This window comes from Pipra filicauda, unplaced genomic scaffold (assembly GCF_003945595.2).
Source record: "Pipra filicauda isolate LSUMZ 115617 unplaced genomic scaffold, ASM394559v2 scaffold228_size1260155_pilon, whole genome shotgun sequence".
In the NCBI taxonomy this organism is placed as follows: Eukaryota; Metazoa; Chordata; class Aves; order Passeriformes; family Pipridae; genus Pipra; species Pipra filicauda.
In genome coordinates, this window is record NW_024104341.1 from 1,026,368 (window position 1) to 1,041,112 (window position 14,745).

At 39.9% G+C, this 14,745-nt stretch overlaps 1 protein-coding gene across 3 annotated transcripts in view; it reads left to right on the forward strand.

Annotated features, from left to right (window-relative positions):
• The window catches only part of SLC9B2 (solute carrier family 9 member B2), a 21,985-nt gene extending 9,193 nt beyond the window's left edge, over positions 1-12,792 (forward strand). For all 3 annotated transcript variants that reach the window (XM_027717926.2, XM_027717927.2, XM_039381496.1), the window contains 7 exons: positions 1,674-1,801; positions 2,658-2,833; positions 3,373-3,479; positions 4,607-4,756; positions 7,169-7,277; positions 7,481-7,617; positions 8,573-12,792. In XM_027717926.2, the coding sequence (XP_027573727.1) occupies positions 1,674-1,801; positions 2,658-2,833; positions 3,373-3,479; positions 4,607-4,756; positions 7,169-7,277; positions 7,481-7,617; positions 8,573-8,812 (1,047 nt within the window). In that variant the 3' untranslated portion in view covers positions 8,813-12,792. The remainder of the gene's footprint in view (positions 1-1,673; positions 1,802-2,657; positions 2,834-3,372; positions 3,480-4,606; positions 4,757-7,168; positions 7,278-7,480; positions 7,618-8,572) is intronic.
• Positions 12,793-14,745: the final 1,953 nt, after the last annotated feature.

Below are 14,745 nucleotides of genomic sequence, written 5' to 3' on the forward strand. Positions count from 1 at the left end.
AATATTGACAGTTGAATTTGTAGAGTAGGCAAGCAGTCCAAAAAATATCTGAAGAAAACTGATTTTATAACTATTTTCCCCCTTGCCCTAAAGAAATTTCCTAAATTTTGTAAACATCTTGAGGATGTGTGCTCTGTCATGGACTGTCAGGAAGAGTTTACACTCCCAGACAAACTCCCTGTTAGTTTACACTGACAAACTAAAGCAAGGAATGGAAGGGATCCCCAGTCCTTGAAAGAGAATGTTCCTGTGTGGACAGAAACCCAAAAAACTCACACAACCAAAAAAAATGTAAACCTGTATGACTTTTCTGGCTTTTTTTTTAATGACTACCATTTTAATTAATTGCATTAATTGCAAAGATGAGTCCTACTGCACTACAGAAACAATGACTCACATCACCGTGAAGCCCATAACAGTCTGGTGAACAAAAAATAGTCTTCCTCTGCACACTCTAAAGTGTGATGGTCCATAAATAATGAAGGCAAGGTTTTGCTCATTCAAAACCAGCTGGCTGAAGTAAAGCTGTAGCATATTAGTCCCTGCCTATTTAAGGAACCACTTAAGAGTTTATATAAAATTTAAGGTAAAATATAGGTAATTGAGAACATCTAAACTGATTTTTCTTAACCAAGAAAATCTAGAGAGTTGCCAATGCTTCAGATATTTAGCAAAATAAGGTTTTTTCAATATTGAAAACCATCTGGTTGGTTTCCTAGATTGTCATCGTATTTTTTCCAAGACATTGAAGCTCGTATGAGCGTGAACTGTGTGTTGTTAGACACAGCTTGCATGCCCACTTCTGTGAGAGTGCACTTCTTTCTACTTCATGTCAACTTTTTGTACTGAGGAAACTTCATCTTTGACTCATTTTTTTCCGTGTAGCAATCAAAACTGTCATTTTGACTCTGTATGTGGCAGTGCTTTGATGCAGTTACAATTGTTCCTCATGTAATTGAGGCTGTAAAGACAAAGATGTCAGTAGATCTGCTCAGCCCTGATTATGCTGGGATAAACTGGACTGGTGAAAAGGGGAACTCATTAATTTTTTTTTGTTTATTCCATGTCAAAATTAGGAACCTGTCCTAGCAGAGTAACGTTTGTGACTGACTATTAAAGACAGCTGTGAGAAAATTTTTTTAAAAAAGTAACTGAGACAAAAGGAACTTAATCTGCTCAGGATATCCAGTGAGAGACAGCTGAAAGAGATGCATGGCTCCTTGTGCCAAAGTTATGTAGTTCTACAACTTTTCATGATTTTTCATGATTTTTTTCTTAGATTTTTGTGGGTGCTTATGCAACTTCTGGGATTATAGCAAAATCTTTTGTGGGTGGAGCAAAGTCAGTGTGGGTAAGTCAGCAGTGTTGAGGGTACACTTTTCAAATGCTTCCCAGCTAGTCCAGCCTCTCACATTTAGTTTGCTTTGCACAAGAAGCCATTTTTTGCTACTCCTTCCTGAGACATGCAGGAACCTTGTCAAACCTAGATTCACTGCCACACGTGAAATTTTATACACAAATCCCGTTGTGCTTGAGTCTATCTCCAGCTTAGGCCATGTGACATCCTATAGTGCAACTCAGACAGGACTCTTAATAAACCAGATCAGATTGTAACTGTATTTCCTCTCTATAAAGCCAAGGGTACAGACACTGATGTGCTTGTATTGTTGCAGGCTCTTAAGAAGCTCAAAGCTGTCTGTTTACGGCTTGCTTTTGGACCGTGCCTCTCAGAAACATGCACAGCTGCTGTTCTTGCCTACTTTCTCCTGCATTTGCCATGGCAGTGGGGATTTATATTAGGGTAATGTATCTTCTCCTCTCCTGTATGACAGAGGTGCCTGTTTTCATGGTGCAGTTAAATGATCCAAGTGTGGTTAGTTCTCTAGGCCAAGCAGAGACCTCAGTTCAATGTCAGTTAGGAAGCTGTGCTTAGCCCCTGTGGTCGTTCGCTTCCATTCATGTCTGGCTCTGTGGCTGATTTAAAGGTCATATTTCCAGGCTGTGGAGGAGTGTTTGCATCATTACTCTTCTTTGTTTGTGATCTGAGCACTTGAAGAAAGATGGTGCAATCCCTGAGTCTTTAACCACAACACAGGGGGCTTTTAGGGACAGAAAATTATACCACAACTTAGAGAATCTTCATACTGGAAATCAGTATTTCCCCCAAGAGAGATGCACATAGGACAGTCTTCCTATCACAAGTTGCAGGATAAGGATATGGCGTGGTATATTCTGGAGTAATATCCTTGAAGAGAAAATATTTTCCATCTAGTTCTATCTAAATTGGTGGACATAGTCCAGACCCATATACTGGAGCAAGATGGGTGAACTCCTCCTGTGCCACACACTTAATTTTGTGAGAAGGAACTGGGCTACTGACTCATAAGCATGTCTAGACCAGGTTCCTAAATGGAACAATGAAAGTATCTATCAGGGGAGCATAACTGGCCTGCAGTGTAGACTCACTTTTCAGTCTGGAGCCCTTTTAATACTATTGAGTTGGGCAGAAAGTAAGAGCTGATTGCAATCTGCATAGAAATATCCCTAAGGGTCTGGTTTTTTACACTTCAAAAGAATTTGACCACAGGGTCAGAACATTTTAAGTTTTTTATTTCAGTGCTTTCTTTTTAACAGAGCCTGAACCTATGTGTTTTCAGTTTTGTTATAGGTGCAGTCTCCCCTGCTGTGGTGGTTCCCTCAATGCTGATTTTACAAGCTGGGGGATATGGAGTGGAGAAAGGTGTCCCAACTTTGCTAATGGCAGCTGGCAGCATTGATGACATTCTGGCTATCACAGGCTTCAACACTTGCCTTGGAATAGCTTTCTCCTCCGGTATGCTGGTTAATCTGTACATGGCGAAATCCAGAACAAACAGTGATATTTTGAAGAACATGTGCTCTGTTATGACCGACTGGTTTGTAACTTAATGACATCTCCTTATAAAGTTCATGTATGGACTTGAATACTGAGATGGAAATTGCTCCTGTTCAAAAGTCTTGGTGTAACATTGTCTGCTGAGCTGTGGGTCACAATAACTTTCAGACAACATTTCTCCCTGTCTGCTCTCTTGGTTGCCAAGTCTGGTCCCTGCATGCCCAACATAACACTTTCAAATTTCCCTGGGTTTGGCAAAGTTCTTGCAGTGGCTCTTTCTCTGGCTTGTCTTGCACATTTTCTTGCCATGAGCTTTCAGAGAGAGAAAGTTGCACTATCCAGTTCTTTCAGGCCCGTAGGTTCCCTCCTCAACTCCTTTGCCCCAAGTAATTTAAAACAGACGCTGTCCTGGAATCACCCTCATAGGCCTACAGTGTGGTTTGTGTGTGAAGGGTCTGTGTATGGCTTACTGAACACATTTTTTGTTTGCCAAATAGGTTCTACTCTGTACAATGTGCTCCGTGGAGTGCTGGAAGTTGCTGTTGGCATAGCAGCTGGGGGGATTCTGGGAATGTTTATTCGATATTTCCCAAGCCATGATCAGGTAAAAACCCAGTAAAAAAAACTTTTTATAAGATAGAGGTTCTTTATGATGGGGTGATTTGGGAAAGCTGTGTACAGTGCTAACAGCTTCCAGGTTGCAAAGCCTATCAAGTGACAATGTGTTTTATAGGTGATTACTTGTTCACTGCACCAATAATGATATATGATCTCATAGTCCTTCCTGATGCAGAGTTTGGAACCCAGCTCACCATCCTGCTCTCATTAAAGGTAGTGGAAATGTCCACATGTAAAGGAGGAAGGGTCTGATACTCATTTCAGACAGTAAAATAATAATGTATTAGATTAATGTGACATATTTATTCCTATAAGGTGTATCCAGTAGGACTAAGATTAAAAATTAATAAAGGAGACATATTGGAGGCTTTAAGTGATTGAGCATATCATTAGCGCTAATTAGAATGTGTTGCTTTCAATAAGAATTAATCTTATAGAAAGTGGTAGATGAACTTACTATTGAGGGGCAGTTAAATGAACAGAAAATTATGGAAGAAAGTACATATGTTCTTGGACTACTGAAATCACTTTGCAAAGCATCCACTGCCCTCAGTGGGACCAAATTTTCTTCTTATTAAATAACATAAGTGTGATACAGGAGCTAAACAGATAGATAGGAATGGGGAACAATGGTAGAGATATAACTGTCTGCTGTGAGACTGAATCACATAAAAATGTCCCTGGCAAATGTTTGTTTGACTTGTCCTTAAAAATTTGCGGTGGCAAGGATTTCACCTCTCGTTGGATAAACTGTTTTAGTACTGGACTGCACAGGTAGAAAACCTTGTTATCACAGAATTGATAGAAGGGCTGTTAGAACACTGCATTGCGTTCCTTGTGATACAAAAAGCCTATTGGCAGTAAGATTTTGGATGGGCAGAGGAAAGAAAATACTAAATTTTCAAAATTTATATTTCTTAGGAATTAATGTCAAAAAAAACCCACAAACAAAATGAGTAGTTCAAGTCTCACTTGAAAGCTTTGATTCCTCCAAAATTGTTAATTTTTATTTTTCTTTTCAAATTGTTATTTTCAAAATTAGAAGAAGTACCTTTTTTCCTCCATTTCTTAAAGAAAGTTGCTTTTTTTGTTTGTCTCTTTCCTTGGCTGCAGGCATCTCTGGCATGGAAGAGATCATATTTTGCACTTGGATTGTCCATGTTTGCTGTTTTTGGCAGCATCTACTTTGGCTTCCCTGGATCGGGAGGACTCTGCACATTAGTCTTAGCCTTTGTTGCAGGTGTGGGATGGTCTGATGAAAAGGTGAATGCTTACATAAGAAGCGTACCATATCCAAACTCTGTTGAACATACAGCCTGACGAGAGTTTGAATTTCTGTCAGGACTGGTACTGGTGTATTTGTGAAGCTTTAGAGGGTGTACAGATTTGAAAAAAAAACCCAAAAACTAAAACAACCAGCACATTTTACATTTATTTTGGAAGTCTTTGTCTGTCTTTACCATGACACCTGGTATGTGAGTAGATATTGATACAGAGCCTGGCCTACTGACAGAGAAATGCTCACAAGCTTTTCTTAGACATCTTAAGCTATGTAAAGGAGACCTAGTAGTGAAGGCACTTTACTAGGAATCAAAAGCTTTATGCCCCAGCTCTGTGAGTGTCTGTAACCTTACACAGTCACTTTATGGTAAAATTTACAAACAGGTGTCCAAAATATAGTTGTGCATATGGCCTGAATACCCTGAGGTTTTGTTCTCTGTGAGTTTGGGGGGTGAAATGAAAAACAGTAATTAGCCATTCTCTCATCTTTGCCAAATCCCAGCCAGTGTAATTTGGATAACTTAGAGAGCAGGGTGTACACAATAACTGGTGATATAAGGCCATACAAAAACCATACAAAAGACTGCTTTCTAGTCACCTTCTCTTAGCTGCTAAGCCTACTTCCTCTTACTGTTGCTGCCCCACTGCATTTCTGTACCTTGGTATGTCTCACTGCCTCTTTTGCTTGATACCATCTTACATGTAATGTTTTGAGGGCATCTTTCCACAGCTGTAGCTTTGCAATATGCAGTAGGAAAAGAGAAAGGAAAGGGGGTCAGATAGAGCAGAGTCCATGTTATTATCCTGATCTAGACCCTGACTTTACTAAGATCTCAAGGTTTGTTAAAACAGTGAAAGAGAAGCTATGATTGTCCAATTTTAAAGGATGAAAAACTCTTCTTGGGACTGAACTAGTTAAGGACATTGCAACTAATAAAGTTCTCTATTTTAAAAGCTCATTTCAGAAGAAGGACCTTAAAAGAGTATATGCCATCTATAAAGGTTTAGTTAAACTTCTTTTGATCTGTGAATGAAGCTTCTTGGCCTTAAGTATATTGATGTCAAATGCCTTAGGTCTTTTTCAGCAGATACAGCCAGAGATGTCTGCATACTGTATACTCAGTATATTATCCAGAAGCTCCCTGCTGAGCTTCTCAAAGGCCACTGCCTCCCACTGTCCATAGTGGAAGTCACTTGGCAGACACTGTCCACAGAGAACAATGAACATTGTACCTATTGCTGGAACAGTAAAATGGGTAGTAAACAGGCTGAAATCTATAGAGGAATTTATTTTTTTTTTTGCTAAAAATTAGAAGGGTGAGAGAACAAGGAGAAACGAGGCAAATAATGTTTAGAAGTCTGTATATTTCCACCTGAATCTCTGTAAGGTTACAGAAGTTTTTGTATTACAATAACCTACCATTCCATTGACTGAAGAGCAAGAGGTGTTGCAGAATCAGTCCCAGAGAGAACACCAAGGATGGGACATCTCTAGGCCTTGGATTGGTTATTAAGTGACAAAGAACAGCACTTATATTTTCCACACACTCCAGCCCGAAGGTTCATTTGCTATTGTAGAACACAATTAAAAGAGGAGTGCTATTCAACATGCTATGTGTACCTTTTCCTATAAGTGGAAGATTTCTGTTTATCCTGGCAGCAGTTATTTTAGGAAAATTGTTAGGTGTAAAGTTCAAACACAAGGAGAAAAGATGGTTTTGCCTTTATACAGTATATTGCACTGGAAAGTTCAGCACTTGTTATTGGTATGTGATTTCAGACTTGCTCAGCCTAATACTCTGAGGCACATGGTGTGACTCTTGGGGATGGTGCTGTGCAGGGCCAGGAGTTGGACTCGGTGATCCCTGGGGGTCCCTTCCAACTCAGCATATTCTGTGATTCTGTAACTTTGCCCCTGCTGACATGGAGAGAGGCCTCTGACTGAGTGCAGCACGAGCAGAGCTAGATCATGGCTGAAACTTTTGAGAGTCTGACTGCACTCAGATACAAACAGAAGAACATGTTTAAGCATGCCAGTTTCCAGGGGCTCAGAAACTTCATGCCAAAGCTGCTGAAATTACATCTTCCTAAATACTGAAAATCAACAATGCTCTATTTTCCTCCTCTCTGAAAACTGCTCTGTTATTGTTCAAACACCAGTGATTATTTCTCTTCTTGAGATATCAAACATTTATTTACTAGCAGAGCTAGACACAGTCTGCACCCTTCGAAAGGTGTGCAACTGATTTTGAATCTTTTAGTATTATCTCAAAAAAGGAGGAGCAATTCTGGACATCTTAACATACATTTTCACTTTGTTCTATGATTAATTAAATGTTGTGTCTACTTGGCTGTCTTTTCTGAATTTACAGATCGGTTTTGTTTTCATTGCAGAGGGACGTAGAAAAAATTGTGGCAGTTGCATGGAATATCTTCCAACCTTTTCTTTTTGGTTTAATTGGAGCAGAAGTATCTGTTACATCTCTTAGGCCTGAAACTGTTGGTAAGATCATTCACAAATTATCCAGCTTTCATTACTGCCTTCAAAAGATTCTCTATACAGAAATCTAAAGCAAAGCAGACTATGACTGACCCAAAAAAAACCCCAAAACACACCCCCACTGTAAAGCTACAGTTTTAGGAGCCTTACTTCCCTCAGGCACCTATGCACAAAAGGACTCAAAGAAGTGTTTGTCTTTGTTGCAGGGTTCTGTGTTGCTATATTAGGCATTGCCCTAGTTGTGCGAATCATAACAACATTCCTCATGGTGTCTTTCACTGGGTTTAATTTCAAGGAGAAAGTATTTGTCTCACTGGCATGGATGCCCAAAGCCACTGTCCAGGTAAGCAGTCCAACATCACTTTCATTCCTAAATCTATTGTCCTTAGCAAAGTTCCCTGTAACTAGCACAGCAGTAAACAGGGAAAGGTTCAGGCTCAGTGACACCAGAGTGTAGTATATTGACAGTTCATATTCTAAACCACCCTAAGTCTGCTTGAAAAGTACATGGAGAACCTTCTGTGTGATGGTGTTTTGCTTGCATCCTGGATTGTACTCTTAATAATGACAGTGAAGTGTAGATAAGTCATAGGAAGTTAAACTATTTCCCAGCCATTGCAGATTATTGTGCCTCTACATAAAGATTATGAGAACTCTCAAAAACAGGCAGAAGCAGACATGAAATGTCTGCAGGGACAGTCGCATCAGAGACTCAGAATAGGTATCAGTTTGTGGTCATTTTGGTAAGGCGCAGTCTGCGAGAGCCATATTACTAGAGATGCCTCAGGCTGGCTGCATTCCTGCTCCTTTATTTCAGTGATCATTAAGTCATTTAGACTTTGCCTCAATAACATGATTACTTGCAAACAAAAGTTAATAATCAAAACAAGCAAGGATTATTGCAAGATTAGTGAACAAATTTTAAGAAGCCACTACTAGTTGACTACTGTCAAAGGGTGGCATTTCAACAGCTGCAATATGCAATATACTGACCCATTTCATTAATCACACATTCTCCAGATGTGGATGAGATAGCAGCTAAGCAATGTTCTTCATTGGGGTAAACCATCCAGATAAACCCATCAGCTTAGGGAATTCAAAATGTAGCCAAGTGGAAATTGTACTCATAGGTGTAATATAATATTTACTTTTCTATGTACTGCCTAGAAACTAATGGATTGAATGTACTAAATATGTCAAAGTTACATGAAATGTTGACTGATGATTGGTCTCTTCTTTTCCTCTTTAAGTGCTAAAGGTTATTTTTTTCCATCTCAGCAATGTTTTCTTCCCTGCAGGCTGCAATAGGTTCTCTTGCCCTGGATACAGCAAGAAGACATCAAGATGAGCAACTGGAAAAGTATGGAATGGATGTACTGACAGTAGCTTTCTTGGCTATCTTGATTACTGCTCCAATTGGAGCCCTGGTTATTGGCTTGGCAGGGCCCAGACTTTTGCAGAAGGCTCAGACAAATAGCAAGGAGGATGAGGAAGGTGCTGAGGCTGGAGAAGAAGCAGAGGCCTGTGAACCTTCGTGAGACAGACATCTACTGGAATATGGTCCTTCAACCCTTACACTTTTGTTGAGTAAACATGGCATGTCTCTAATTTCGCTGGAGGAAACTAAAACAAGTATCAGTTACATCTGCTATTTTTAAATTAGCCCTGGTGGAGTTCTATAAAATATTTTTATCTGTGGATAGTGCCTTGAGATGAAATAGCTGAACACAGAGTGAACAGGCTGACCAGGCAGTGAGTCAGAAGTTAGCAGTCAACAGTTACTCAAAATGTGTGGGTGGTGAGGCCAGGGAGAGGGTCAGAATTGTTCAGGCATGGAGTGGAGTCATGAGGTGGAATATAAACAGAAGAAAATGGAGACTAATGTGAATAACTTCTTGATGGTTGAAACTGGGCTGTGAGATTACAGGTTCAATAACTCAAAGAAAGCAACTTCCAAATAAGAGACTGCCAACACATACTGAACAAGTCCTGCTGGTGATTTCCTCTCCTTCCTCATTTGTGTTTCTAAAACTTGCCTTTTCCTACTGCTGTTCTTTCTCACAGCTGATGCACTCCTTTGTGCCTTCGGGGGACTGTCAGCTCTGGTCATTGCAAGAAACAGCAAGTGATACTTCTGTGCTAAAAGAGACAGTTGGGGCCCTCACAGACTGTGGTAATAGAGGTGTTGGTGCTGGTAGAAAAAAGGACAGAATTTGAAAATGGGATGAGGGTTGTGGGGAGGTTATGAGAAATGTGAAAGGGTTGTGTAGGACTGGGAAGGCTGCTCCTTCACCTGGGTACCTCAGCCTTCACACAGGATGTGAAGGGAGGGAAAGCCAGCTCTTGGGCCACTGAGTGGCTGTGTTCTGGTGCTGGCCACTGTAGGACAGATGGGAGAGCTCTTCACAGTAGGGTTTACTGACAGGGCAAGGCCTCAGCTCCTTCTGGGGAACTCAGCAGTAGCAATAGACCTCCTCAAATCAAGATTCCTGGGCCAGCCAGGATCTCTTGTTGCTTTGTCCTAATACCCATCTGGCTGAGAAAATGCTATGACTGGGTCCTTCTCACATCTGCATTTGGATAACTGCAGCAAAGGAAACCAGGTATTTGCTAAAAATATAGCCAGTTAGTGCTCATTTTTCCAAGAGGTGGCTGGCTGGATTGACTATGGAGACTGGAGGGCTCTCAGATTTGCCAGGGCATTTTTTACTCCTGACTGATGCAGAAAACTAATATAATTTAAATGAACAGTTTTGAAAATGGCAGCGCAGAGCAGGATGATACAAAGCAAAAGGAGCCTCATTCTCACCTACTTTCAGGAAGGCTACTGGGGCAAGGCAGGTGTCATGAGTAAGCAGTGTTTAGGACACAGCACTAGCACCCTCTGCACGTACACACAGATCCTGTGGGTCTTTCCGGAAACACAAGATGTGTGTGGCTGTGGATCACGGTAATGATTGGCAACACTCGTGTCGAATACCTTGCTAAAATATTTCAGCAGGGGAAGCAAAAAGGTCAAATACAGTTTTCTTCATTTCATTTAAATTAAATGCCTCCTGCACAGTCAGTCGCGTTATAGTTCACATTTGATTTTCCCATTCCCAGTAGAGTTCCCTCTCTCTTCTCCTTTACTGTCCTAAAGCCAGGAGTAACTTCCTCTGTTGATCAAAATCCTGGTCTTGCCTTTAGCTTTGCTGTCACTTGACAGACACCAGCAAATCTACATTCCTCTGCTACGTTTTTTACAAGTAACGAGCTCCAAGTAAGTTGTTCCCAGCTCCATTCTGGGGCATGGAGTCAGTACAGCATCCCTCAGAAACTAGAAGTTATTTTGTTATTTTTTAGAAAGGATGCTGTATTGTGCCTGTAATTGAGGGGGACGACACTCCCCAGCAGATTTCTACAATACAGTTCTCTGAATTCATTTTACAGAATACTCTATAAAATATATTTGATGTGTCTAGATTTTGGCACTAGTAAGAACTAACCAATTCTATTTGAACTTTTACACATTTTTAATACGCAAAACAAAAAATGTACAAAAATGCATTTAACTACTTCAGTACTTTTAATATTGAAACTGTACTATTTGCAGAGTGTCGCACATGCCTCTGTATACAGATTAATTACAGATCAATATGTGTTCCTTTGTATATGCCTTCCTCTCCAAGGCAGAAAGAAAGCTTCCTGAGAAATGTTTAATAGCCTGCAATTCCAGCACAGTGATAAAAATACGAGGAAATTCTTTGGCAAGTTTTCCTCTAACAGTTGTCAAGTACACTGGTATTTTTTTACTATGCACACTGTTGTTCTCTCTGCTTCCTTGGGAATGTACCATCTTTAGTTCAGTTCATGTTTGTCTCCTGACTTGAAAAGATGCTTTCAAACTGTGCACCAATGAATGGTTAAGGGTGCTGTGCTTGGTGGTTATTGTGTCATCCCTTGACTTCTGTGCCTGTTCTGCCTACTTTGCATGGCTAAGGGAAGGCACTCTGTTCCTTAAATAGGGGTGGTTTGAATAGGAGGTTATTGTATTTTGAAATTGTATTGTCTATAAACCTAACTGACAAGGTGAGGGAATACAGTGTTCAGTTCAGACTGTCTGTAAAATAATTCCACTTGAGTAAAACTTTGAGGAGTTCACTTTTTCATAAAGTTTTATAAAAAGCTGAATCCTCCCACTGAGATCACTCTGCCCAATTTGGAATCTGGTCGATAACAGAAGTGTGATGTTGTAAGGATTACAGCCCTTTAAATTTGGACACAACCTTAAGTATGCAAGCAAACCTCTGACAAAGAGCCTTTGTTCATGATAACCTTATCACCATAACAGCATCCCATAAATCAGATTTACCATGTCCCCTTAACCTCAATGCACTCTCAATTTATGCATTACATCACTTCCACCATTCTGAGTTCCTGAATAGCTATACCGCTGAAAAGTGTCATCTTTTTGCTAATCTAAATGAAATTCCATGCATTTTTCTTTCTTTGCTACCTTATGTGGATATTTCTCACAAGGCTCCTTTCCCCCAGCTTTTATTAAATCTTCAGAAAGATTCAGGTTGAAGCTATTACATAGACCTGCAGATCTAAAACTGAAAGCGTTAAAGCTTTGTAATGCTCCTCTCCTTACCTTCCAGAAAAGAAGAAAACACTTGCATCTCGTCATGAAAAGAAATCTTATATGAGCACTAAGAACCTATAACACTGTGTTTTTTAATAAGTATCGTGACAATTTCAGCCAATTTTAAATAGCTGTTAACTTTGAGAGATACGATTTCACTTTTTATGTGGGTGAATCGTAACATTGAAGACCACCTCCCTTTTAACAAAACGCCAGGGAAATCATTAACGAATAATGCATAAATTCAAGCCAAGAGAATCTTTATGCCATGCCAGTCTCTTATTTGCGGGAAATAAAATTAGAGCACAATGTGCAGTAACTGATAACCAGAGGAATCCCGCTCTCATGCAGACACAATCACAGGCATAGCGCGGGAGAGTACTGAACGTGCCGTTCCAGAAGGTTCAGAAGAACCTCTGCAGCAGAAGGTCTGACAGCATTCCTGGCAGCCAGCATTGGGCAGAGTTACAGTAGGCAGCATATGGGAAAAGACAGAAATTGGCCATCTGGAAGCAGGGAATTGCACAGGCCAGGGGATGCAGTGATAATGTAATTATAATCACTGCTTACTCTCTCTTTTTCAGCCAGTTTTTTAAGGAATTTAGACTGAAGCCTGAAATTAACTGTGAAACAGTCATGGTGTAATACAGCCAAAAACCAATGAATCATAAGTTTCTGCATTTTGCTTTTGTAATAAACAGAGCGAAAGAGATAAATTTTGGGTCAGCTGCATTTCAATTACATTTACTTTGTCTAGTAGTTGCCACAAGTCAAACACCTTTCTCTAAACTTGCAAGTTTATTTGTAGCCTAATCTAACTATTGTTCAAATTATAATCAAAAGAAAGGTAAACATTACTGTTCTAGTAGAGTAAAAAGATATGTCACAATATGCCAATTTCAGTTTCTCCTGATTTTTTATTAAGACTGGGAAGACCTGAGTTCTCAAGTCCACTACCTCAGTTCTGGTCTTTATTAGCCTTCAAGGCAAATTTATCCCTCTGTGTGGAGCTTCCAAATTAGGTTAGAAAAGTCAGGTAATTGGTTCAACTCGCTCTATTGCTGGTGAATTACAGGGCGCTGCAGGCCCTTCAGCTCTTAGCTATCTATCTCTGTAGACTTCAGGTAGATGATTTGAACTGATTAGTAAATTGTTTGAGATTTTCTACAGAAATTTCTGTGTCCGTGAGACAGTATTACCTTGACAGATTTTGAAATGCAAGGAAATGGTGATTTATCTTGCTTGTGATTGTCGTTATATTTTTATCTTGTGGAAATTACTAAAACATCCTTTCTACAAAGGCACTGTAACTGAGTGCTGCTTTTGCAACACTAAAAATGTGTTCCATTCCATTACAGACATAAGCACAAAAAACCAAACTCCTGTTTATTCCATAGCCACATTTGTAGATAGTTTAACAGCAATCTCTTCTAAGAGCAGGCAGGGAAAAAAATTATTTCACAATCGAGCTGTATTAAAGATGGAGTAAAGAGGTTAAACCTTACACTGTCATTCTGCTTTTAGAGGAGCTTTTGGGGAGAAACAAAACCAATTTTGCTGTATTACTTAATTCAGCAAAGTTTGTCTTAGTTTAACTGGTTTGGTTTTGATTTCAGAGGAAACCAAATTATTTGAATACAAAAGTATCCTGATAAAAGACGGAAGTACATACAGGGCTTTATATAATAACAGCCTGCTGCAATGGGCTGTGGATTTTAGAGCCTGAAAAAAGAAATCTAAAGACAGGCTTTTGCATTTCACAATAACTTCTTCACCAAACCCAAGAATGGTGTTCAATATACCTCTCTAAGTGAAGACTGAGTATAAGACACCTAATATTACACATTTTTATCTATTTTAAATGTTATATACTAATACGTTTATGCTTTGCTTATCCATTGAAATAAGACCACCATGAAGCATTAATACATTAGAGGTTATACCATGGTTCTGTTACGCACTCTGTAAAAGCAGGCAGTGAACACATAATCACATTCTAATCTGCCATCTTTTGTTGCAAGGTAAGAGGTTTTGGTACCTGGAACTACAACAGTTACAAAAAGAGGAGGAATGATCTACCTCAGTTCTGCTGCTGTTGCAAGAGCCCTTATGTGAGAACAGCTTTCTGACTTGCTTTCTGCTTCAGCACTGTGGTGATCAGCTTTGGCAACAGCTCTGGGGCTTCCCACCTGCCTGACAATGGGTCAAATGAAATGCTGTTAAGGAATGGCTGAAATCTGCCTCAGTACAACTGTCTAAAACTGTAGCATGGATCAGATTTTTGTTTTTAAACTGATGGATACAGTCTTTCATGGGAGAATAAAGCACTTTAGAATCATTAGAAGTCTAGCAGTTAGGTAAGTAGCAATTATTTACCTGCATCTGAAATTAAGCCACATCACAGCAAAGTTCTGACTTGCCTAAATAATAATTCTGAATGGGGAACAGCTCAGCTCTGCATCCATAGTTCTGTCATTTAACCCATTCATCCCATGAGAGTTCCCATTACAAAAAGTAGCAACTACAGTGCAAGTGAACTTGGATGAAGCAAATTGGTGTTTCCTCCCAAGAGCTCATGAACAACACAGGGGCCTGAAACAAAGGGATAATGTTTGTGGCTGACCTGCTCAGTAGTTTAGTTTTTATACAGTCTGGAACTGCAGCACTCCACCTAGGATGCTGTAGGAAACTCTCCAGCTGTTTGTCTGGGGTTTGTCTGAGCTGGGCTACTTTGCATAAGACTAACAAACTGCCCAGGCAGGCAGTCTGCACAGGCCAGACCTTCAGTTACCATAACTTAACACTGCTATGCTGCCTGCCTGAATATACATTCACAAACAATGA